Here is a 24,086-nt window from a genome sequence, read left to right on the forward strand (position 1 = left end):
GCCACTGAAACGGCGTGACGCTGTCATTGGGTTTCAGGAGGACGAGTCTAAGCCCAAGGCCCAGAGGAAGACAGCGGAGGTCAGAGTGAGCGAGCCAGAGCTGGAGAAGGACGACCCCCTGTCTGTGCTCACCGCCATCATCGCCCAGGTACAACAACAACAATACCACGTCCTAGACTGCTATTAAGTCCTAACATCAACATGACTTGTAGAGGTTCTCCTTGGTTGTGAACCGACCTGTCGTCTTCATCGTCATCTATTTGGGCGAGTGACCAAACTGTTGTTCCCCTCCCCACCACTAGGAGCCCTCCAAGGCGGTGCTGCTGGACCAGCTGGGGCAGAAACTGATGGACAAGATCGGCTCGTCCTGGAGCCGGAAGTTCAGGAAGCGATACGGCCCCATAGGCAAGGTAGAGTAGAGTCAAGTCTTAAATATCATCTGTATTATCGTCTTTATAGGATCTCTGTTGTATCCCCGGGGGACAATACGGTAGCCAGCTTTCAACTTCTACAGACACATAAAACAGTATATACAGTAAAAAACAAACTTAAAAAATAAAAAGATTGATAAAATAACCACTGCAGCTCATCAGGAAGACTGATGGCACCATGAATGAAAGAATGTTTAGACCTGTTTGTCTGAAGCCCAAAGAATGGCCAGCATGCGCGCGTTAAGATGCATTCTAGACGTCATGGCATGACAGCCCGGAAAGGTCTAGAATAATAAGTCTTCTCACCTCCCTCCTCTCCTCACCTGCCTCCTCTCCACCTGCTCCGGTGCTCATTCCTCCTCCTCCTCCTCCATCCCTTTCTCTCCTCCCCCTCCTCCTCCTCTTCCTCCTCCTCTCTCCTTATGCAGTTCCTCCAGTCCCATAGTGATGTGTTTGTATTGCTGTCCAGCGGTACTCTAGTGGCTCTGAAGGCCAATCCCCCCAGCCCGGTCACCGAGCCCCCCAGCTCCGACCCAGACCCGGTCCACAGCACTGCCAACACCCACCCCGGAACAGGCCCGGACCCCCGACGACGCCCGGACACGGGACCAGAACCACAGGTACAGCAGACCTGGTGCAGGGCTGTCCAGGGGTTCGATCTGAACGATCCACGTCTGTCTCTCTCTGCAGGGGCAGGGCTGCCCAGTGGTTCGATCTGAACGACTCCATGTCTGTTTCTCTCAGGAGGGCTACCCAGTGGTTCAATCTGAATGACTCCACGTCGGTCTTTCTCAGGAGGGCTGCCCAGTGGTTCGATCTGAACGACTCCACGTCTGTTTCTCTCAGGAGGGCTACCCAGTGGTTCAATCTGAATGACTCCACGTCGGTCTTTCTCAGGAGGGCTGCCCAGTGGTTCGATCTGAGCGACTCCACCTCTGTCTCTCTCTGCAGGGTTGCCCAGTGGTTCAATCTGAATGGCTCTACGTGTTTCTCTCTCTGCAAGACAGCCAGTGGTTAGATCTGAACTGTCTGTCTGTCTCTGCAGCGCTGCCCAGTGGTTCAATGTGAAGGACTCCACATCTGTCTCTCTCTGCAGGGGCAGGGCTGCCAGTGGTTCAATGTGAACGACTCCACATCTGTCTCTCTCTGCAGGGGCAGGGCTGCCCAGTGGTTCAATGTGAACGACTCCACATCTGTCTCTCTCTGCAGGGGCAGGGTTGCCAGTGGTTCGATCTGAACGACTCCACGGTGACGGCCATCACGGAGGCGGACATAGAGAAGCAGTTCCAGGGGAAGGAGAGCGCCTACATGCTGTTCTACAGGAAGACTCTGTTGCACAGGCCTGCTGAAGGTACGGTCTGGGTTAGATTAGGGTAAGGTTCAGGCCTGCTGAAGGTATGGTCTGGGTTAGGTTAGGCTCAGGCCTGCTGAAGGTACGGTCTGGGTGAGATTAGGGTTAGGTTCAGGCCTGCTGAAGGTACGGTCTGGGTTAGGTTAGGGTTAGGTTCGGCCCTGCTGAAGGTATGGTCTGGGTTAGGTTAGGCTCAGGCCTGCTGAAGGTACGGTCTGGGTTAGGTTAGGGTTAGGTTCGGCCCTGCTGAAGGTACGGTCTGGGTTAGGTTAGGGTTAGGTTCAGGCCTGCTGAAGGTACGGTCTGGGTGAGGTTATGGTTAGGTTCAGGCCTGCTGAAGGTACGGTCTGGGTTAGGTTAGGGTTAGGTTCAGGCCTGCTGAAGGTACAGTCTGGGTTAGGTTAGGGTTAGGTTCAGGCCTGCTGAAGGTACGGTCTGGGTTAGGTTAGGGTTAGGTTCAGGCATGCTGAAGGTACGGGTCTGGGTTAGGTTAGGGTTAGGTTCGGCCCTGCTGAAGGTACGGTCTGGGTTAGGTTAGGGTTAGGTTCAGGCCTGCTGAAGGTACGGTTTGGGTGAGATTAGGGTTAGGTTCAGGCCTGCTGAAGGTACGGTTTGGGTTAGGTTAGGGTTAGGTTCAGGCCTGCTGAAGGTACAGTCTGGGTTAGGTTAGGGTTAGGTTCAGGCATGCTGAAGGTACGGGTCTGGGTTAGGTTAGGGTTAGGTTCGGCCCTGCTGAAGGTACGGTCTGGGTTAGGTTAGGGTTAGGTTCAGGCATGCTGAAGGTACGGTCTGGGTTAGGTTAGGGTTAGGTTCAGGCCTGCTGAAGGTACGGTCTGGGTTAGGTTAGGGTTAGGTTCAGGCCTGCTGAAGGTACAGTCTGGGTTAGGTTATGGTTAGGTTCAGGCATGCTGAAGGTACGGGTCTGGGTTAGGTTATGGTTAGGTTCAGGCATGCTGAAGGTACGGGTCTGGGTTAGGTTATGGTTAGGTTCAGGCATGCTGAAGGTACGGTCTGGGTTAGGTTAGGGTTATCGTCACGGTCACAGCTCTTCTCTGTCCTGGCCCCGCAGTGGTGGAACGAACTTCCCACTGACGTCAGGACAGCAGAGTTGCTTCGCATCTTTCGCTGCAGGCTCAAAACTAACCTCTTCAAGAAGTACTACAACGATCCTCCCTCTTAAACACCTATTGTATTTTTAGATTGCTATTCTTGCACTTTGCCTTCAGCACTACATTCGGCTCTTAGTCACTTGTTTTAGAAAGGAGATGCACTTATGAGTTCTGGCAAGTAGGAGTACACAGTAGGAGGAAAAAAAGGAGGAATAGATAGCTAGAGAGAGAGAGAGAGGGGGATTAAAAAGAGGAGTGGGTCACAGAGAAGTCTGACCCCCCCACACACACACTCACACACTAGAGATGCCAATATTGCGGATATATCCGTGACATCTGCGATATCCGCATCCGCGGGTGGGTGGGCCAATACAAATCAACATTGTGATTAATTTCGGGTGGATTGCGGGTGGATTTGTCAGTTATATTCGTATTTAATAACTACTATAATTCTATATATTATAACAACTGCGAGAAAGCGCGAGACCTGCCAGCAGCTCACTCAAATACACTCGACCACTTCGTCAACTGAGATCCTGCGAAAGCAAGCCTATAATCTTTAAATAGTTTAAGTCAAGAAAATGCACCTAAATGAAAAGCGAATGAGCACGAACAGCTGGACATAATTTAAATGTAAATACAATAACTTCATGTTTGGCGGGTTCGGTGCGGGTCTCTACATTTTAGAAGATAATGACGTCGGGTGGGTGGCGGGTGGATGATTGATGAGTGCACGCGGATTCGGGTGTGCTCGAACTCCATCCGCACATCTCTATCACATACACTCTCTCCCTCTCCCCCTCCCTCTCCCTCTCCTTCTCCCTCTCCCTCTCTCTCTCTCACACACTGTTTTGGTTCCACTTGCAGCCCTGAGGAATCCTGAGTACAAAGTTCCCTCTCACCTGCTGAAGATGGTCCAGGAAGAGAATAGCAAGCTGCAGCAGAGACGGTACACACACACACACACACACACACACACACACACACACACAAACACACACGCACATACACACACACACAATACGCATGCACAAACACACACACACACACACACACACACAGACAATACGCATGCACACAAACTCAACAGAAACAAACCTTATTAATAGTTTGCTTTTGTGTCTGTCTGTGTGTGTGTGTGTTTGTGTGTGTGTGTGTTCTGTTTCAGTGAGGAGTTTGAGGCCAGCAGTAACAGAGTGGAGTTACGTCTACACCTGGCGCCCTCCTATAGGCTGGAGAACGGAGCTCTTCAACCAATCAACGCAGAGCAGGGAGGGGCCAACACACTCACCTTTGATCGCCGCAAGACTGTGGGAGACCTACGATTGGCCATATACCAGGTAACATCATCAACCTGCGCCCTGAAAAACCTACATTTAAACCCTTGATCTGCGCCCTGAAAAACCTACAATTTAACCCCTTGATCGCAACGTCAGCTCTGTTTGCTGATGTCTTTCCCGGCTGTTCCGGTGGCAGGACGCAACTCCGTCCGTGTTCACAGCTGTGTTTGAGACCAGAGCTAGCGTAGAGCTGGCTGGCCAGCTGGAACTGCCTGGCGCTTTTTCACACGACATCAACAAGCATCTGTATGGGGGGGCGGGGTCACCAACGGTGAGTGAGAAAATAGCAGCCAGGAGAATGAGGCTGGCTGGTCAGTGCCAGAGACACCGGGAGCCGGGAGCAAACTGGTGCCGTGGGAGCCGACACACACACACGATCGATCACGAGGGGCGTCCCACACTAACGTATATATGTGTCAACAAGGACGCAGGGGCGGAAAGCACTGTTGAGCTAGGCAAGTGCATGGAGAATCGGGTTGACTGGAAACGCTGTGTGTGTGCGTGTGTGTGTGTGTGTGTGTGTTTTTGCAGATGCAGGAGACCTGGGAAGGGGATATGGCTCTGACAGTAGCCAAGAATCTGCCAGCTGGCCTACACCTCTACAACACACTCACAGGTTAGACATGCAAAGAGGTGTGTGTGTGTGTATATGTCTCTGTATGTTTCTTTGAGTTGTTACTGAATTGTGTGTGTGTCTGTGTCCGTGTGTTTCAGATGACGACGTGTCCTTGTACAGCGCGGGCATATACAGCAACTCTGAACTGTTTGCATGGAACGGCAGAGAGGTGAGGAAACACACAACCCGCTCCCGCTAGCGGTTAGCATAGATCCAAAATGGCCGACGTGTTCCGTCGCACCCCCCCCGCCCCTCCCCTCCTCTGTTTCCTCAGGTGTGCGGCGTGACTGTCCAGACGGGAGCGGAGTGGGAGCCGGTGCTGCTGACCGTCGTCCGGCCCTCCCTGGGGGGGGAGGAGGCTGAGAGCGGGGGAGGGCGGGGCGCGGATGGGGGAGGGGGGGGGGAGGAGGAGGAGGAGGAGGGCTCGGGCCTGAAAAGGGAAGCGCGGGGGTTTGCGGGGGGGGCGACTCTAGGAGAGGTGAGGCTGGCTCTGGGGGAGCCCATGGAGAGCCTTTTGTGTCAGGAGGGGGCCAAGGGGGGAGGGGCGGGGGGAGGGACGGGGGGAGGAGAGGGCGGAGGGGCGAGCGGCTGGAGGGTGTTTCCTCCTGAGGACATGCAGCGCACCCTCAGAGAGCTGGCCCTCAAGGATGGGGACGCGCTGCTGGTGCTGGAGCCACACTCGTTCGACAGCAGGTGTGTGTGAGTGTGTATATGTGTGTATATATGTATATATGTGTGTGTGAGTGTGTATATGTGTGTCTGTGTGCGTGTGTGTGTGTGTGTGTGTGTGTGTGTGTGTGTGTAACATGGTTCTCCTTCTGTGTCTGTCCTCAGTGTGTTCAGTCTAAGTGGGGATGTGGTTACCGTGACGACACCATCAGACTGCCGCTGGCTGTTGGTGGGGTACCGACCTCTTGGAGGAGGAGGAGAGGGGGAGGGAGAGGAGGAGAGGAGGAAGGCTAAAGTTCCAGCCTCTGGAAACATGGTGAGCAGAACAGAACAAGCTCACAACCGCTTGGACTGCACTTCTGTGTTCTCACCCACATACCATGTGAGATTATATCACCCAGATACCATGTGAGATTATATCACCCAGATACCATGTGAGATTATATCACCCAGATACCATGTGAGATTATATCACCCAGATACTGTACCATGTGAGATTATATCACCCAGATACCATGTGAGACTATATCACCCAGATACCATGTGAGATTATATCACCCAGATACTGTACCATGTGAGATTATATCACTCAGATACCATGTGAGATTATATCACCCAGATACCATGTGAGATTATATCACCCAGATACCATGAGAGATTATATCACCCAGATCCCATGTGAGATTATATCACCCAGATACTGTACCATGTGAGATTATATCACCCAGATACCATGAGAGATTATATCACCCAGATACCATGTGAGATTATATCACCCAGATACCATGTGAGACTATATCACCCAGATACCATGTGAGATTATATCACCCAGATACTGTACCATGTGAGATTATATCACTCAGATACCATGTGAGATTATATCACCCAGATACCATGTGAGATTATATCACCCAGATACCATGAGAGATTATATCACCCAGATCCCATGTGAGATTATATCACATCTGAGCGTTAGGATGTTTCCCAGAACAGGTGGCTGCCTTTCTCAGCCAGGTCCAAGTAAAGGTTAAAGCTGCAATAACCAACTTTTTCACATTTTGTCAAAACTAATTACAACCACTTAACATGAGATTCTTTCATTGAGCCATAGCGTCCTACTTCAATGGCTCACCCCTACTAGTCGCCAGGTCTTGTTATTCCAGCATTTCTGCCTGTGTTGTCAAATTACGGCCCGTAACTTTGCTCCGCCCCTGTACCTTAAACGTACACATTATACGTTTACGCCGTTCGTTTGTAAACCAGTCTCTTACTGCCATCAAGCAGTAGGAAATCAATTATTGCCGCTTTAAATGAAAGTAAAACAGAAAGGTGTGTGTTAAGGGGTGTGTGTTCCTCTGCCCCCGGCAGCTGCTGTCTGAGGTGAAACAGAGGGCCATCGAGGAGCTCCAGCTTCAGGACCAGCTCACAGGTCAGAGGTCTTCGTTCGTTCACGGTCTACCAATACCACTGTGAGTCCTGCCAGGCACATATTAACACAAGTTCACAGAACATATTAACGCAGGTTCACCGAATCCAGACATAGGAACGCACTTCAAAACAAAAAGCATGGAGCTGAGAGGTTAAAGGGAAGTGTTAGGATGGTGTTCTTTAGTGGGGCGCTGCTTAATTATGCCTTGAGGAAATGGCAAAATGGCAAAGTGTGTGTATAAGGTCCAGCTATAGCTATTACTACTGTGTGTGTGTGTGTGTGTGTGTGTGTGTGTGTGTGTGTGTGTGTGTGTGTGTGTGTGTGTGTTTGGGTCCTGGGACAGCTAGCTGTCTGTCTCTAATGCTGTCGTCTCTACAGGTGTGGCCTGCTGTCTGAGGCAGGTAGACGGCAGAGGGAAGCTGCTACCTCCAGGTACTGTCACCTATGACCTTTCACCTTTCAGTGGCATCCCAACTAGGGCTCCGCCTCTAGCCATGATAAAACTCAGTGGTCACGATAGCCACCACATGCTGAGTGTGTGTGTGTGTGTGTGTGTTCTCTCCCACAGTGTGTGAAGACCTCAGTGTTCGGGATGCTGGGGTCAGGCTCATGACCTCTCTGGTCCTCTGTCCTGGAGCCGCCCCAAGAGCCACGCAGGTATGTCTCACTTCCTGTTCATGTTGCCTCACTTCCGGTTCCTGGCGCCTCACCACGGAGTACCGAAGTCGCTACTCAATAGGACCGCTAGCCACTGGGGCTTATAATACGATGTTGTATCTTTGTAGACTGACAGTGATACCACTGGTTTGGTTTACACTATGTGATTAGCTGATTTAGCTGATCCTACATCCTAGATTGTGCCCTTGTAAATGTAATTAACTGATGATGGATGTGGTGGTATTTCCTGTGTCCGCTGCAGCTGTTCCTGCACTTCACTGTGGGCACAGCGCCCTCAATTGGCCTGGAGGGGGACATCCTAGTGGAGCAGAGCAGCACAGTGAAGGAGGTGTGTGTGTGTGTGCGTGCGTGCGTGTGTGTGTACTGTAATGTATGTTACTGTATCTAAACTGAAGTCCTCTTAATATTTTGTTGTTTCAGTGTCTCAAGGCGATGCTGGAAGCGGCAGGACTTGAAGGTACTTTGTATTAGTAGTTTGTATTTTGGCCCCCAAAAAATTGGGGGGGGGGGTTGATTTGAATTTTGAGTATGCTCGCTGTGTGTGTTGTGTGTGTATTGACTGTGTGTGTTTTGTGTGTATTAACTGTGGGTGTGTTGTGTGTGTATTGACTGTATGTGTTTTGTGTGTATTGACTGTGTGTGTTGTGTGTGTATTGACTGTGGGCGTGTTGTGTGTGTATTGACTGTGTGTTGTGTTTAGGGGCCTGTTGGCATTTGAGGAAGCTGGACTGGTGTGAGGAGGTGGGAGAGGCTCTGATGGATGAGGTGAGTAACCAATCAGATGAGCTCTGACATCATCACATCTCATCTCACATATCTTATCACATCCCGCCCTCCGCCCTTCTCTGTCCAGCATATATCTGTGTCTCCATAGAGATACACTATATAGACAAAGGTATTGAGCCACCTACACATTACACCTACAGGAGTTTTTATGACATCCCATACTAAATTCATAGGCATTAATATGGAGATGGTCCCCCCTTTGCAGCTATAACAGCTTCCACTCTTCTGGGAAGGCTTTCTACAAGATTTTTGGGAATTTTTACCCGTTCATCCAGAAGAGCATTTGTGAGGTCAGACACTGATGTTGGACGAGAGGGCCTAGCTCACAATCTCCGTTCTAGTTCATCCCAAAGGTGTTCGATGGGGTTGAGGTCAGGGCTCTGTGGGGGCCAGTCAAGTTCTTCTACACCAACCTCACCCAACCATGCCTTTATGGACCCTGCTTTGTGGGGCACAGTCATGCTGGAACAGAAAAAGGCCTTCCCCACAAAGTTGGAAGCATAGAATTGTCCAAAATGTCTTGGTAAGCTGAAGCATTAACATTTCCCTTCACTGGAACTAATGAGGCTAGGCAAATCCCAGAAAAACAACCCCAGACCATTATCCCTCCTCCACCCAACTTTACAGTTGGCACAATGCAGTCAGGCAGGTAACATTCTCCTGGCATTTGCTAAACCCAGACTCGTCCATCAGACTGCCAGATAGAGAAGCATGATTCGTCACTCCACAGAACCCGTTTCCACTGCTCCAGAGTCCAGTGGCGGCGTGCTTTACACCACTCCATCCGACGCTTGGCATTGCGCTTGGTGATGTAAGGCTTGCATGCAGCTGCTCGGCCATGGAAACCCATGTCATTAAGCTGCCGGCGCACAGTTTTTGTGCTGATGTTAACGCCAGAGAAGGTCTGGAACTCTGCAGTTATTGAGTCAGCAGATCGTTGGGGATTTTTATGCACTATGCGCCTCAGCACTCGGTGACCCCACTCTGTATCTTTAAGTGGTCTGTGTGATAGAAATTTCAGGGCCTACACAAAGAGATAAGTTTCAGCTGTTCTTTACTGCCCTGGCCACCCTTGTTGCAACCTACAAACCTCATTTTAAGCTAGGTTTATGATCCTAGTGTTTACTAAACTGTGGTGTCATGGTCTTTCCAGAACCATTTGATCATATCACTCTGTTGTACCACTTGTTGAACTTTTGACCCTGTTAATTCGCCATTGTTGATGATGTATCGGCATTGTTGATGGTGTGTAAATGATGGGTTAGCCAATCAGATCCTAGAAACATCATATCCGGGCCTAACTTTGAATTTAAGACCGGTGCAGAACAGAGTTCTTCGGTTCTTGGGTGAAGCGCTGTTTTTGTGTTCCATTCAAGAGCCCAGTTGCAACTGTATGTATTTTTGGAATAAAGAACCAGTCTTTGTACTATCGGATCGAAGCTCGGCAAAACATTTGACTCTTTATTCATTTCTAGATATCCAAATTAAATCTAGCATTCACATCTGCCACTCCAGGGCTGAGTTGCTGTGGTTCCTAAACGCTTCCACTTTGCTATAATACCACTTACAGTTGATGTAGAGGCAGAGTGCATGGCTAGATGCTTGATTTTATACACCTGTGGCAATGGGACTGAATGAAACACCTGAATTCAATGTTTAAAAGGTGTGCAATACTTTTGTCCGTATAGTGTATATCCCAGTTCAAGCTCGTCTCTCCCTCCGTGTCCCAGGATGCCCCTCTCTCAGAGCTGAAGATCTGTCATGGAGACACCCTGGTGGTGACTGAGGGACGGCTTCCTCCCAAGGTACCCTGACTTCCTGCTCAATATGAGGGCTTTCAGCCTGTCGTAGTCTGTGTGTATTCATACACACTCCTGACATTACTCTCTCTCGCTGTCTCTCTGTCTTACTGTCCCTCACTCTCTAACTGTCTCTCCCTATCTCTCTCTATCTCTGTCTCTCGCTCCCTCTGTCTCTCTCCCTCTCACTCTGTCTCTATCTCTCTCTGTCTCTCGCTCCCTCTGTCTCTCTCTCTCTCCCTATCTCTCTCTCTCTTTGTCTGTCTCTCCCTCTCTCTCACTCTGTCTTCCTATCCTTCTCTCTCTTCCCCTCTCTCTCTCCCCCTTTCTCTTTCCCTCCTACTCTCTCTTTCTATCTCTCCTCCTCTCTCATTCTCTCTATCTTCCTCTCCCTCCCTCCCTCTCTCCCTCCCTCCCTCTCTTTCTGTATCTCCCCCTGTCTCGCTCCCTCCCTCTGTCTGTCCTCAGGGTTTTCTCAAGCTGTCTGTGTGGCTGTATGTGCCTCCAACTGACAACACAGTGGTCTCCATGGAAACAGAGGTCAACCACACCGCCGGGCGAACAGCAGAAGACCATAGGCTGGAGGTCATGACGGCTGGTGAGATACACACGCACACACACACACTCACAAACACACACATACACACACGTGCACACACACACACACACATTGTCACACGCACACGCACACGTGCACACACACGTACACACACGTGCACATACACACACGTGCACATACACACACACACACACACTCACTAACACACACACACATGCACACATACACACATGCACACACACACACATGCACTTGAAGAGCCTTCTGTGGGTGAGTCTTGTTGTGTATGTGTCCAGTGGGAGGGGCCATGTCAGAGCTGAGGATTGTCGGACAGGTGGAGATCACAGAGGAGGCCACGCTGGAGGACCTGAAGACTCAGGTAGTGTGTGTGTGTGTGTTTGTGTGTGTGTGTTTGTGTATGACTCTGTCTGTCTGTCTTTCTGTCTGTCTGTCGTGTCGTGTGTGTGTGTGTCATAATTCTCTCTGATTTATCATGAATCTGTATTTCCTGTGTGTGTGTGTGTGTGTGTGTGTGTGTGTGTGTGTGTGTAGGTGCTGACTCTGCCAGCCCTGGAGGGTGTGTGTGTGCCCACCCCTGGCTTCCTGCGTGTGTGGCAGAAGGATGGACAGAGACTGGGCCGCATCCTCAGAGGACCCCAGCTGACTCTCAGGTCCAGTTCTTACCAGTGCTCCTCTACCTACCTCAGTACTGACTCTTCTTCCCATGACTCCCGCCTCCCTGTTCCCATGACTACCGCTGCCCTGGTCCCATGACTACCGCCTTTCTGTTCCCATGACTACCACCTCCCTGTTCCCATGACTACTAGTGCTTCGCTATGTACCTCACTACCGCCTCCCTGTTCCCATGACTACTGCCTCCTTGTTCCCATGACTACCAGCGCTCTGCTACCTACCTCACTACCGCCTCCCTGCTCTCATAACTACCGCCTCCCTGTTCCCATGACTACCACCTCCCTGTTCCCATGACTACGTCTCCACTCCCTTCCTCCTCCAGGAAGCTGAAGCTGACCAGCGGGGCGGAGCTATGTGTGCAGCGTCTTCTGCGAGAGGAGGATCTTGGGTAGGTTCCACCATCCGCCGGACAGTGAGCTCCGCCTCAGACAGGCGATCAGTGGGCGGCGCCACCGCGTACAGTGTCTCCAAATCCTGAGAATGAGGCTCCACCTCCTTCACGCTCTCCCACCCTCCTAGTTTGACTGTTTATTTCTTTTCCTCTGCCTCTCTCTCCCCATTCTCTACCTCCCTCTCCTCTCCCCCTCTCCTCTCTCCCTCTCCTCTCCCCCTCTCCTCCCTCCCCCTCTCCTCTCTCCCCCTCTCCTCTCCCCCTCTCCTCTCTCCCCCTCTCCCCCCAGGCCTAAGGAGCTGCTTCTGCGTGTTCACATGGCCGTGCCGGGCCAGCGGGGGTACTACCCGCCGGAGGAGCTGGTCTGGGATGCCGCCCGGGACTCCGCCCCCCGCTCCTTATCCTCGGCGCTGGCCGCCCACTATGGCCTCTCCCCCGACTCCCTGCTGCTGGCCAAGCACCAGCCAGACACACACAGCTGGGAACCCCTCTCCAACTGGGTGAGGAGGAGGAGGGGGAATTGGAGAAGAAAGGTTGTAGAGAGGAGTGAGTGAGTGAGTGAGTGAGTGAGTGAGTGAGTGAGTGAGTGAGTGAGTGAGTGAGTGAGTGAGTGAGTGAGTGAGTGAGTGAGTGAGTGAGTGAGTGAGTGAGTGAGTGAGTGAGTGAGTGTGTGTGTTGGTGTTGGTGGGTGGGGTGGTGATGGGAAAGAGATGGGGGTGTGGTTGCTATTCACCTTCTAAAGATCAGTCCTAGTGTGACAGCTGCAGATCCTAGTCAGTGTGACAGCTGCAGGTCTAGTCAGTGTGGCAGCTGCAGGTCCTAGTCAGTGTGACAGCTGCAGGTCCTAGGCAGTGTGACAGCTGCAGGTCCTAGTCAGTGTGGCAGCTGCAGGTCCTAGTCAGTGTGACAGCTGCAGGTCCTAGTCAGTGTGACAGCTGCAGGTCCTAGTAGGTGTGACAGCTGCAGGTCCTAGTCAGTGTGACAGCTGCAGGTCCTAGTCGGTGTGACAGCTGCAGGTCCTAGTCAGTGTGACAGCTGCAGGTCCTAGTCGGTGTGACAGCTGCAGGTCCTAGTCAGTGTGACAGCTGCAGGTCCTAGTCAGTGTGACAGCTGCAGGTCCTAGTCGGTGTGACAGCTGCAGGTCCTAGTCAGTGTGACAGCTGCAGGTCCTAGTCAGTGTGACAGCTGCAGGTCCTAGTCGGTGTGCAGTCTCAGCGTGTTGACGTCTCCCCTCTCCTGCCTCGTAACCACCGGCCGTCTCCCTCCCGTGTGGCCAACAGAGCCAGCAGCTGTCCAGGCGGAAGAAGAAGAAGAAGGCGGAGTCTCTGCTGGGCGCCCCGTTTCACCTCAAAGACGGCGACATCATTGGCGTCAAGGTAACTGATGCATATCGGCACATCAGTAGCCGTTTTTTCATACGATTTTCAAACGAATTAACACCTAAATCAATAAAAATTTGAGTTTTCCATTAAAAGAACAATTCTAGCAAGTTAACTCAATGTAATAGTGCTCCGTGTTATTTAGCATTTTCCCTCAACAATGTAGCGAATGGAATTGGGCATGCACCAATCTATTGAGGTGAATGTCTTTGGTATGCGTGAAACATAAATCATTTTGCGCATAGATACATTCTGAGCAGACGTAACATTCTTATATCCCTTCAACCTTTTTCCATCACGAATGTTGAATCAACTCACTAATCCACCCCTAGCGAGCGTATTAAATCAACATGTCAATCGATGTCACAGTAGCTTTTAGATGTGCATCTATTTTGAGCGAGTTATCTTTTTGATGGAAAGCGGTCTAGTCACAGGGAGAGAGAGAGTCCAATAAAATAGGCTGCTTTCTATAACACCCCACCCCATTGGTTGAATGGTAACCCTTCCGTCTTCTGATTGGACAGAACCTGTTAATTGACAGCAACCGCGACTTCAGCACCCTACAGGACGAACAGGGTCAGCTGAGGCTGAGGGAGGAGGCGGAGCAACGCAGGAAAGGGTGGGGCTTCTGCACGTTGATTGATTGACCCACTGACACACATGGAAAGAACTAGTTACTAAAGGTACTTTTTCTTTCTAAATTGTGTTTCCCGTTTCCTCCTCTAGGGGGCAGGCAGCAGGCGCCGAGGCCATCCAGGGGGTGGGACCCGAAAAGAGGGGTGGGCCAACCAAGACCCGAAAGCCAGAGGTGGCCCTGTCAATTAACGTGGGGGTGTTCAAATAGCCCCGCCTTCCACAGTCATTCATCCATCCACAGCTTTACTGACAATCTAATGGACATCAGTTTGTGTGCCAAAAACAACAACAAACAGGATTATCCTCAACCCCCAAGCATTCTCTTACCACAACCCTCCGATTAGCACCCAACACTTTTACTAACACACACACACACACACACACACACACATCTGTGCTAAGCTCGTACAGGACTAGGATACTGACACAGCAACGGTCCAATTGGAGGACGGAGCAGAAGTGGGGAACGCTTTCAATACATTATCACACACACACTCTCTCTCTCACACACACACACACACTGCTGAACTCTTTTATACTGTAACTCTGGAATCTATGCAATATTACTCTCCGAATCCACTCTCTGTCAACTCTTCACAAGATAATGCCTTTCTGACCTACTCTCACATTTATTCATTCATTCATTCAGCCTTTATTCTCTCTCCCTCTCTCTCTCTCTGCCACCCCCACCTCTGAGGCATGCCTTAATATGGACAAGCACCAACACTGCTCAGTCCTCCTACCTCACCATACCATTACTCTCTCTTTCTCTCTCTCCTCCTTTAATTCCTTTCATTTCTTGTTCTGTCTAGCCATGCTCTCTGTTACATTTGCAGCCATTATTGCCAGTGTACCTGAGTGAATCAAGTGCTTTCTGTGTAACAACACACACACGGTGGCAATGCCAGATCCTACAGACGGTATTACATAATGAATCATGTTGTATCTGCATGCACAAAGATCTGTGTGTGGACTTCAGGGAGTTTGAAAACTATAGATGAATAGATTATTTGAAATGTCAAACATACTGTAACATGTAACTACAGCACTTGATTTTGTATTTAATCTGAGATGATGTTTTACGGTTTGCTGAAATAATCATTTACGTTTGTAGGAATGTAGGCTACTGTGGTAGATCAGCACCACGCCAGTTCCTCTATGGAGTTGTAGATTCTGTTTAAAACAGATCTAGGTAGTGACTGAAATAGATTAGTCAACCTATTGCCCACCACCTGATTTATGATCACATTACACTACGGGCCCATTCTTACTCTGCGCAAGCTACTTAAAGCTATGCTAGCGCAAGCTACGTTAAAGCTACGCGAGGTTGTAACTTTACACAAGCGCTCGCGTAGAGCCCGCGTTCACAGCTGCGCCAGTGTAGTTTGCATAGACTATGAATCAGGCTTAGGGGGAACATACTGAACTGAGATGCACCCGATAGCATGTATGATGTGATTCTGACTTAAGCTTCTTTGCTGCAGTATGTTACAACAGTTTATCCTGTTATTAACGCTGATACAAAAACGATATCATCGTAACCGTACAGGTATGACACATGAACCTGGCAATAAGTATTTGTTTTTATATGATGCAGGATCACTAAGAGTGTTTTATTTTGGGTTGAGCTGTAGTTTACGGTTAAGGACAGAGGAATTTTGCTCTGTGTCTTTTTGTGTCAAATGATGTTTGTGAATTGAGCATTGATAAACAGTAAACTGTTGAACTGGTAAGCTGACTCAAAGCTGTCATTACTGCCTTCAACCATTTACAAGGTTAGGATAATGATGTATAGAAAACTGTATCGAGCATTCATTTTACTCTTATTCATTTTAAGCTCTTATGTTAAAGTGAAAAAAACGAGCAAAGTTTTGATTAAATGATTTTGGGGGTCATTCATCACATCCCTTCTAGGCTGTTAGAGGTGACGTTCACAAGCTAGCTGATAAATCTCCCATTAATTCTTAAAAAAAAAAGTTTTAGATTAGATAATGTGTGACATTTTCTCAAAGGCTTTAAGGGGTGTAATACTGGAGCAGAAAAAAACAACACTATTAGAACAGCCTACAGTTTTTATTGAAAAACAAAACTTAAAAATACTGTACCTGGGATTTTCATGACTCTTAGTATTTGACATTGTCACAGAGATTTAACCCAGAAGGTGATTGGAAAAGTAATGCTGCGAGCCCCAAGCATGGTTTAATTTACTTAATACCATAATTTACATAATATACATTAGTCTAACCCCAGCATTGTTTATTTAACTCAATAGGCTACCCTAATATAGGCCTACATAATATATTAATCTAACAATCTATCCTATCTCTATGGAAACAACCCCAAAAATCAGCAAATGTAATACCCTCCTGATTGAAAGGGAAAGTGAAGGCCTATATCTGGGATGCAACTGCAGTCAGGAAAACCAAAGTACAAGGGACTGAATTTATATTTACATTGGAGACAGACGTTTTCTACAGGAAGCATTGAAACCGCAAGAAAGGACCTCGCACCCAGAGTAGAGTAGGTTATATTAGAGAGGCTTTACGAAATCATTTTCACTTTTTCACTCTCCCCCGACTACACCTCTTAAGCAGGAGACCATACGGCCGAATGGCCCTCTCTACAATCTCCTTCTCCTCCTCCTCAGAAGCTTCCGGTGGAACCGGGACCAGACAGAACCGGCCCTCGTTTTCTACCTGCCTGTAGTCGGGGTTGATGCGGTTCTGCAGAATCACTTGGAAGTCCGCGTTCAGCTTCTTGGAGTGGAACTTTTTGGAGTACTGCTCTGCCACAGAGAGGTCTGGGGTGGAGTATATCCCTCTGCCGTATGAACACCCTGGACCAGCCTGATGAGGAATGAATGAGTGAATGGTATCCATTACCTGTTCATAGTGACGCGGTGGATGAATAAAGCACGAACGAGAAGCAGTGGGATGTCATGGATATCGCCACGGTTAGCGGGAGTGGTTAAGCACGACACGCAGCGGAGTGCCATTACACCCCTTCATGGTCGCCACATTATCTTATGCCTAATGCCTAATACCTTGTAGTGGCCTCGGATAATGCCTTTAGCGCCATCTGCACTTGTTCCATGGTATGACACCGGCCACTCCCCCGCCACAGACCGCCTGCCACCGCCATGGCCCCTGCTGGGCCCCAGCCAGGCGTTCCCCTCGGGGTACTTGTTCAGGACCTGGGAGGAATCACACAGTAAACAAGCTGGAAGATCCTCAGGTTACGAAGCTGCACAACAGATGTCAGTTTTACAAATAATATAATACCCTTTTTGTGAGTTATCTGTTTATGGTCTAGATAGGACAATAACCAGATTGTTTGATCACCTATAGCATATCTGCACTGTTCCTGTCAGGCAAAGCCAAACAAAGCGCAGGGACCTGGATGGCGATGCGAATCCAGCCGCAAGGGCGTTTGTACGCCTCTCCTCCTCTCTTGTACTTTTTCTCGTCTATTATATTGGTGAAATTAAAGTCATAAGGAGGGTCAAAGAACTCATCCTCGTCCACAAGGAGCTCCTTTCGGAGAGCTGCGTTGTCACTGTCTTCTTTCTTGCTGTCGATGAGGTCAGTTGCTGGATCAGTGACAGCCGCTCCATGTCCGTGGATGCTGTCAGTTGCTCCGTCAGTGACAGCCACAGAGTCCATTACAGGACAGCCTCAGACCTTAGAGTAAACAAAATCGTTTCTCAAACTAAAATTCTTGTGTCTCACAGTGGCGTTCCTCAAACTAAAATCCTTCAGTGGTTGGCTGAAAGTTGTCAAGGTCTTGTAGCCTACTAAATGGCATCACAGACTTTGCACGAATATTAAATACTAAAGTTAGCCTAGTCTATGTAGCTAATGTTAGCCACCTAGCTAGCAAACTTCCTGTATCATAAAGATGGACAAGCTAGCCAGCGCATGCGTGAACTGCTTAGGGCCCCGGAGAAATGTCCTACGATGTCGAAAGGTCACAGGACTGGACTGGGCAAAGCTCTTGGACTCCGAATGCCTCTTGGCCAATCACAATGCACGGTTGGAACTACAGTATCTGTTATATAATATTAGTTAGGCTATTAGTCCTATAGGCTAGCTAATGGCGACCTCAACTTCACCATTAACTTTTATAGATTTTAGAATTCTTGTATATGTGACTGCCGCTGGTAATTTGGTCCTCAACTAGGCAAAGGTCATTTTTCAGTTTTTTATAGATTATGAAAGTGCAGATTGTAAGCTTTCAAATGAGGTCTCATTTATTAATATTATTTTTTGGTGCAGCTGCACCTCCAGTCACTAGTCAGTCAAGCTCCTGACGTTTGCTGGCGACACCACCCTCATTGGGCTCATCTCTGGTGGGTGAAGTCTGGTGGGAGACTTGAGAATGGTGGGATATTGACCATCTGTTGTCCTGGTGCAGCCAAAACAATGTGGAGCTCAACGCTCTTTTTTACATTATTTTTTCAACGCTATTTTACATTTTATGAGTTCTGCTTAAACATGTCAACATTTAAATCATGAAATCCAACTAAAAGCTAGCTACTATGCTTAACCAGTAATAGATTAATTTATGTTCCTACTCGCTAGCTTTAGCCTAACCAAATGTCGTTTAGGCCTAGTCGCGTGAGACACGAGAACTGACAACATATTTTCTAACAATTGAAGGATTATTAGTGCGAGGAACGATGCCATTTCCTACTCTAAATCACACTCACAGACCTCAGTGTGTCGTTCACTGTGACCAGCTTCTCCAATGAAGGGAAGGCTCTGAAGAACCATGCGGTTTCTGCAGTCTCCTCACTGGCCAGCGGTGAGCGGAGGAGGAAAGTCACACCGGCCATCCGACCTTACGGCGTCCTAAGAAAGGTGTGATGGAGGTGATTGACAGATTATTAACCCATTATAAACAATAAAAAAAACATGCTTTACATCGTTGTCTGCCTCAGAAAATCTGGTTGATCATCTGATTTGAACAGAATCAATGTGAGAAAACGGAAATATTAAGAAATATCTATTTGTTTTTGCTGGATGTTGTAGGCTACTTTAGGGGTACTTTGGTAAACTGCTGTGGTTCTATTTGTATGGGCTTATAAACATTTATCAATTGGATTGTTCTTGCAGCCTAATAAAGATCTTGAATTAGTGTGGTGTATTGAAAATGTATCACTTTATTATATTTTGTAGGCTACTGTCCTGTCTAGTTTATTAGGCTAAGGTTATTTCTTGTCATGCACCAAGGCAAATTCCTCGTAGGCGCAAGCCTACTTGACTAAATAAAAATTGGAATCTGAACCATAACCCTGTCCTATTAAGGTGATACGTTCGACAAACTGTGAGGAAAAGGGTGTTTGTTATTATGTTGAGCCTTAAGATAAGACTTCCTGCTTGAGGTGACGAGGTTATGCTCTGAAATTATGCTTTGCATAGTAGCCTAGTCTACACTTGTGCGCCCGATGGCTTCACAGCTTGAGAACAGACATTTAAGCACATCTACAGCTAGGCCTAGGCCCGCGCCTCATCCTTGCGGGGGGGGGGGGATTTTGCGTTACGGCACTGGCTGCAGCTGTTTGTCTATATGATGTCATAATAGGACATGGGTGATATAAGGTGCCTCGAAAGTGGTCCCTTCTCATTATGGACAGTGATTTATCGAGAGACATTTAGCCTGTGTTAAATGTTATAAACATGCCTTGCTGTCCATGGATTAAGTGCTGTTTCCGGAAGGTAGGTCTTCTTATTCCAGGAGCTAGGTTCCCCCCCTTGCTTAAAAAAAATAACCTAGATTTATAACTTTTTGAACAAGCTGGGAGTAATGCAGCGGATGATAAGTAATGATAGTAATGAGGCTACAGTAGCATAGGCCTAGCTGTAGATGTGCTTCACGTTCAGGTTACTGAGAAAGAGCGCAAGTGAGTTTAAATGTGCCCAATTTAAATAACTTGGATTTGTAAGTATAGCTTCAAATGTGCAGGTCCTATGTGGGGTTGGTAGAGTAGACCTATACCTACAGTAATTTCAGCATAAATTAACATCAATCTACCCCATCAATAATTCCAATAGGCTAACGCTACAGTTATTATGGAAATTGTCGCTACCGCAGGCAGTGTCCCGTCTTCCCGTAGCCAGAACCCTCTAGAAGTCACGGCTGTGTGTTAATTGCTGCACAGTTCTAGTCTAAGCAGCCCCAGTTCCCGTTTTATTCATATTAGCTCATATAGCCCAAAGGGCCAGGCTATGAATTAGGCTCGGCTATTGTGATACAATGAAGCAATAATGTGAACTGCTGGCTGAAATAGCCTGATAGTGCTTGTGGCTGTCGAGGATGTGCTTTAGAAGCTGGCACTATGCTGTCTGAAGAGGTAGGCCTATTTAGGTAGGCCTATAGGTGTTCTATCTCATGCTTACTGCTTTGGTGTGAAAATGAAAAGCAAAGCTGCTTCATACTCTTATCTAACCAACTTCATCTTAAACAGAAGAAACAAATTCATCCTGCAGGCAGCCCACGACAGAGGTAAGAAATACATTGATTCAGCATCAAACATCATCCAGGAGCACCACCATGCAGTCAGTTTCATATTGGCCACCATTTCTCTTTTCTACCCAGTGTCAGTCACACCAAGGAGACCAATGGGGTCCCTGCCAGTAAGACCACCTCTGGCCAGGTGGTTGAAGCCACCTTGACCCCAAAGGTCAAATCCATTGATGTGAACTCACTCATTCCTGCCAAGGTGGTTGAGGTCACCACTCCCACCAAAGTGAAGGCCGCCAGCCTCCCCAAGGTGGTTGAAGCTCCCACCCCCATCAAAGTGGTTCAACCCGCCAACCCCATCCAAGTGGTTGAAGCTCCCACCCCCATCAAAGTGGTTCAACCCGCCACAGTCATCAAGGTGGCTGAAGCTCCCACCCCCATCAAAGTGGTTCAACCCGCCAACCCCATCCAAGTGGTTGAAGCTCCCACCCCCATCAAAGTGGTTCAACCCGCCACAGTCATCAAGGTGGCTGAAGCTCCCACCCCCATCAAAGTGGTTCAACCCGCCAACCCCATCCAAGTGGTTGAAGCTCCCACCCCCATCAAAGTGGTTCAACCCGCCACAGTCATCAAGGTGGCTGAAGCTCCCACCCCCATCAAAGTGGTTCAACCCGCCAACCCCATCCAAGTGGTTGAAGCTCCCACCCCCATCAAAGTGGTTCAACCCGCCACAGTCATCAAGGTGGCTGAAGCTCCCACCCCCATCAAAGTGGTTCAACCCGCCACCCCCATCAAAGTGGCTGAAGCTCCCACCCCCATTAAAGTGGTTGAACCCGCCACCCCCATCAAAGTGGTTGAAGCTCCCACCCCCATTAAAGTGGTTGAGTCCGCCACCCCCATCAAAGTGGCTGAAGCTCCCACACCCATCAAAGTGGTTCAACCCGACACCATCATCAACATGGTTGAAGCTCCCATCCCCATCAAAGTGGTTGAAACCACCACCCCCTCCCACGTGAATGGTACGTTCCATGCCTTCCTCCCTGTCTTTCTTGTCAACTCTGTTGTCTCCTTGTCCAACGTCTGACTAGATGCTAAATCATTTGTTCTAGAGTAATGTATATTGTTCTACCACTCACCTGGTGCGTCAGGTGCGTACGGTTGTTTATTAGTAGTTTCCTGTGTCCTCCCTTGGTGCCTCACTAGGCTCTCGCCACCTTTGGGACGTCTGCGCTTCCAGCTCCCTGGACAGGTGAAGAACAAGTACTTTATTGAAACAGGGTGAAGGCGTGACAGGCAAGGGTGGCATACTAATTATTCCCGGGACCCTGATTAAAACCTTGGCTGTGTGTGTGACCCCTCAGCGCAATCACGGACCACAGGGGTCGGAAAGCGCCGGCTCTGCCTAGTTTGGACTGGGCGAGTATCAGGGTTCCTGGGGGTCACGCCGATGGACAGAGAGGCCCCGCCCCCACCGCCACCCTCACACACCAGCAGCTGGTCTGCATGGGGTACGCTCTGAGAGAATGGACTGGCTGCACACACACGCTAGACATGCTACACACACCAACACACAACAGAGTACATTTACACACAAACTAACGAAACACATTGAGTGTGTAACTTTACTTACTCACTGAGTTTGTCCATCCCAGGTTCCCCAACCTTGCGCAGACCTGCTACCTGAATTCCACTCTGCAGAGTCTTCTGAGCCTGCAGAGTTTCTGCCAAGGGCTCCGCAAGCAGCACCGAGTCTGGAATTCAGTACCGGGAGCAAACCTCTTCAGGTGCTTCACACACACACACACACACACACACACACGCACACACACACACACACATTTGTACACAATAGGTACTCACAGAGTGCTGCTCCAAGAAAAATGCAATACATACAGTACACACACCACACATGGTCCACATACAGCAACAGTAGAATTCCTTTGTGAAAACTCTCTCTCTCTCTCTCTGTGCAGGTTCTTTGTGGATATCCAGATGTCCAAGTTCACCAACGACCGGGGCCACAAAAAGAGTCTGCTCTGGGCTTTTAAGGACTGTGTGTCAGCTGAGGCAGAAGAGTTCAAAGACAATGGCCAGAAGGTCAGTTACAGCTTCTTTTTTGGGGGGGAATGACTATTCTTACGGCGTCTTTTTGTATTGATTCAATGTCGTTATGTGCGCCGTAAGAATAGCGGGCATGTCTGTTCTCACGGTCGCCATCTATTAACCATCAATTTCAAGCATTTTAACCATGAAGACATATTTGGGTTAGGGCTAGGGTTAAGGTTGGGGTTAGGGTTGAGGTTGGGGTTAGGGTTAAGGTTGGGGTTAGTGTTGGCGTTAGGGTTAGGGGACCGTAAGAATAGACTGTGACTTTTTTTTAACAGCTTTTAAGGCTTCAGTGAGTGAAACGAAGAACAAAATGCAATAATTTGTTATTTTCTTACCTGGTTTTCCCTAGTATGTTTCATTCATTTATGTCTGTGCGCGTGCCTGTCTTTGTGTGTGTGTGTGTGTGTGTGTGTGTGTGTGTGTGTGTGTGTGTGTGCGTGTGTGTGTGTGTGTGTGTGTGGTGTGTGCGTGCCTGTGTTGTGTGCGTGTGTGTGTGTGTTTAGGATGCCCATGAGTTCCTTGGCTGCTTCCTGAACCAGCTGATGTCTCTGGCTCCAGAGCTGAAGGGACAAGCAGTGGCGATGGGCGGGACCTATACCTGCCCTATCCAATCAAATTTCACCTTCCAGCTGCAGAGCACAAGGACCTGTAGAAGGTGATACACACACACATACTGTGTGTAAACATGCATGCATTGCACACACACACACACACACACACAAACAAACACACACATACTGTACACATTTATAGCTGGAACAGATCTAAATCATGTGTTTAAGCCTGATTCCTTTTCTTTGAAGGTGCGGAATTAAGTCCTCAAGACAGGAGGAGAATTCAAACCTGTCCCTGGATGTTATTCGTGGCGATTCTGTAAAGGACAGCTTTCAGAGATATTTCATGGTCAGTGTCACACTCTGTACTCTATTCAATGTTGTTGTATTTAATTATGAGGTTTGTTTTTCTCTCCAGGCGCTCGTACTAACCTTCTCCAACTCCATATGCCACAACTAGCTATGGTTAGGGTTAGAGTTAGTGGATCAGGTAGTAGTTAGTTTATTTTTAGACATTTTTTATTAATTTATTGATTTATTGGGGGTGGGCGGGGCTCAAAAGTGTTCCAGTGTCATGTACTTCCTGTAAACTATATTGGAGATGACAGCTGTTGTCTCTCTGCTGTAGGAGACGGAGCTGGACTACAGATGTGACTGTGGGGGTTCAAGCTCAGGCCTGCGCTGGTCTCTACTGACCCTGCCTCGGTGAGGGAGCTGACCCTTGACCTCTGTGGGCTCGTCTGTGCATGCATATAGACATATAAGACTTCCTCTATTGTCCAAACACTTGCCAGTTATAATTATACAGCATTGAAATGCAACACCAAAGACTAAAATGACATCTTATATTTTACTATAGACTAGTTACATCTCTTCATATCAGAATTTGTTTATTGCCATGCAGTTTTCAACATACTAGGAATTTGCTTTCATATATGTTCTTGTTCTTATAGATTATAATAACATAGTTATTATTGGCTACATTAGTCTATCTACAGCTACAACATTACCTTCCTCTGCAACTCTCTCTGTATTCTTTCTTTTTTTTCTCAGGGTGTTGGTCCTCCATCTGAAGAGGTTCAGAATGACGTCAGA

General features: G+C 48.5%; 1 protein-coding gene across 1 annotated transcript in view; it reads left to right on the forward strand.

Annotated features, from left to right (window-relative positions):
- Nucleotides 1-15,562, forward strand: part of usp40 (ubiquitin specific peptidase 40) — a 19,631-nt gene extending 4,069 nt beyond the window's left edge. Inside the window, exons 8-32 of the mRNA XM_084451262.1 lie at nucleotides 38-148; nucleotides 303-410; nucleotides 860-1,051; nucleotides 1,641-1,782; nucleotides 3,759-3,840; nucleotides 4,060-4,231; nucleotides 4,763-4,847; nucleotides 4,946-5,016; nucleotides 5,122-5,540; nucleotides 5,682-5,832; nucleotides 6,885-6,945; nucleotides 7,324-7,377; nucleotides 7,514-7,602; nucleotides 7,865-7,951; nucleotides 8,044-8,080; nucleotides 8,324-8,388; nucleotides 10,140-10,214; nucleotides 10,677-10,806; nucleotides 11,064-11,146; nucleotides 11,320-11,438; nucleotides 11,783-11,848; nucleotides 12,141-12,351; nucleotides 13,132-13,227; nucleotides 13,755-13,849; nucleotides 13,957-15,562. Coding sequence (XP_084307388.1) covers nucleotides 38-148; nucleotides 303-410; nucleotides 860-1,051; nucleotides 1,641-1,782; nucleotides 3,759-3,840; nucleotides 4,060-4,231; nucleotides 4,763-4,847; nucleotides 4,946-5,016; nucleotides 5,122-5,540; nucleotides 5,682-5,832; nucleotides 6,885-6,945; nucleotides 7,324-7,377; nucleotides 7,514-7,602; nucleotides 7,865-7,951; nucleotides 8,044-8,080; nucleotides 8,324-8,388; nucleotides 10,140-10,214; nucleotides 10,677-10,806; nucleotides 11,064-11,146; nucleotides 11,320-11,438; nucleotides 11,783-11,848; nucleotides 12,141-12,351; nucleotides 13,132-13,227; nucleotides 13,755-13,849; nucleotides 13,957-14,074 — 2,919 coding nt within the window. The 3' untranslated portion in view covers nucleotides 14,075-15,562. The remainder of the gene's footprint in view (nucleotides 1-37; nucleotides 149-302; nucleotides 411-859; nucleotides 1,052-1,640; nucleotides 1,783-3,758; nucleotides 3,841-4,059; nucleotides 4,232-4,762; nucleotides 4,848-4,945; nucleotides 5,017-5,121; nucleotides 5,541-5,681; nucleotides 5,833-6,884; nucleotides 6,946-7,323; nucleotides 7,378-7,513; nucleotides 7,603-7,864; nucleotides 7,952-8,043; nucleotides 8,081-8,323; nucleotides 8,389-10,139; nucleotides 10,215-10,676; nucleotides 10,807-11,063; nucleotides 11,147-11,319; nucleotides 11,439-11,782; nucleotides 11,849-12,140; nucleotides 12,352-13,131; nucleotides 13,228-13,754; nucleotides 13,850-13,956) is intronic.
- The last annotated feature ends 8,524 nt before the right edge of the window (nucleotides 15,563-24,086 follow it).

Source organism: Borostomias antarcticus (assembly GCF_949987555.1).
Source record: "Borostomias antarcticus genome assembly, chromosome: 16".
Classification (NCBI taxonomy): Eukaryota; Metazoa; Chordata; class Actinopteri; order Stomiiformes; family Stomiidae; genus Borostomias; species Borostomias antarcticus.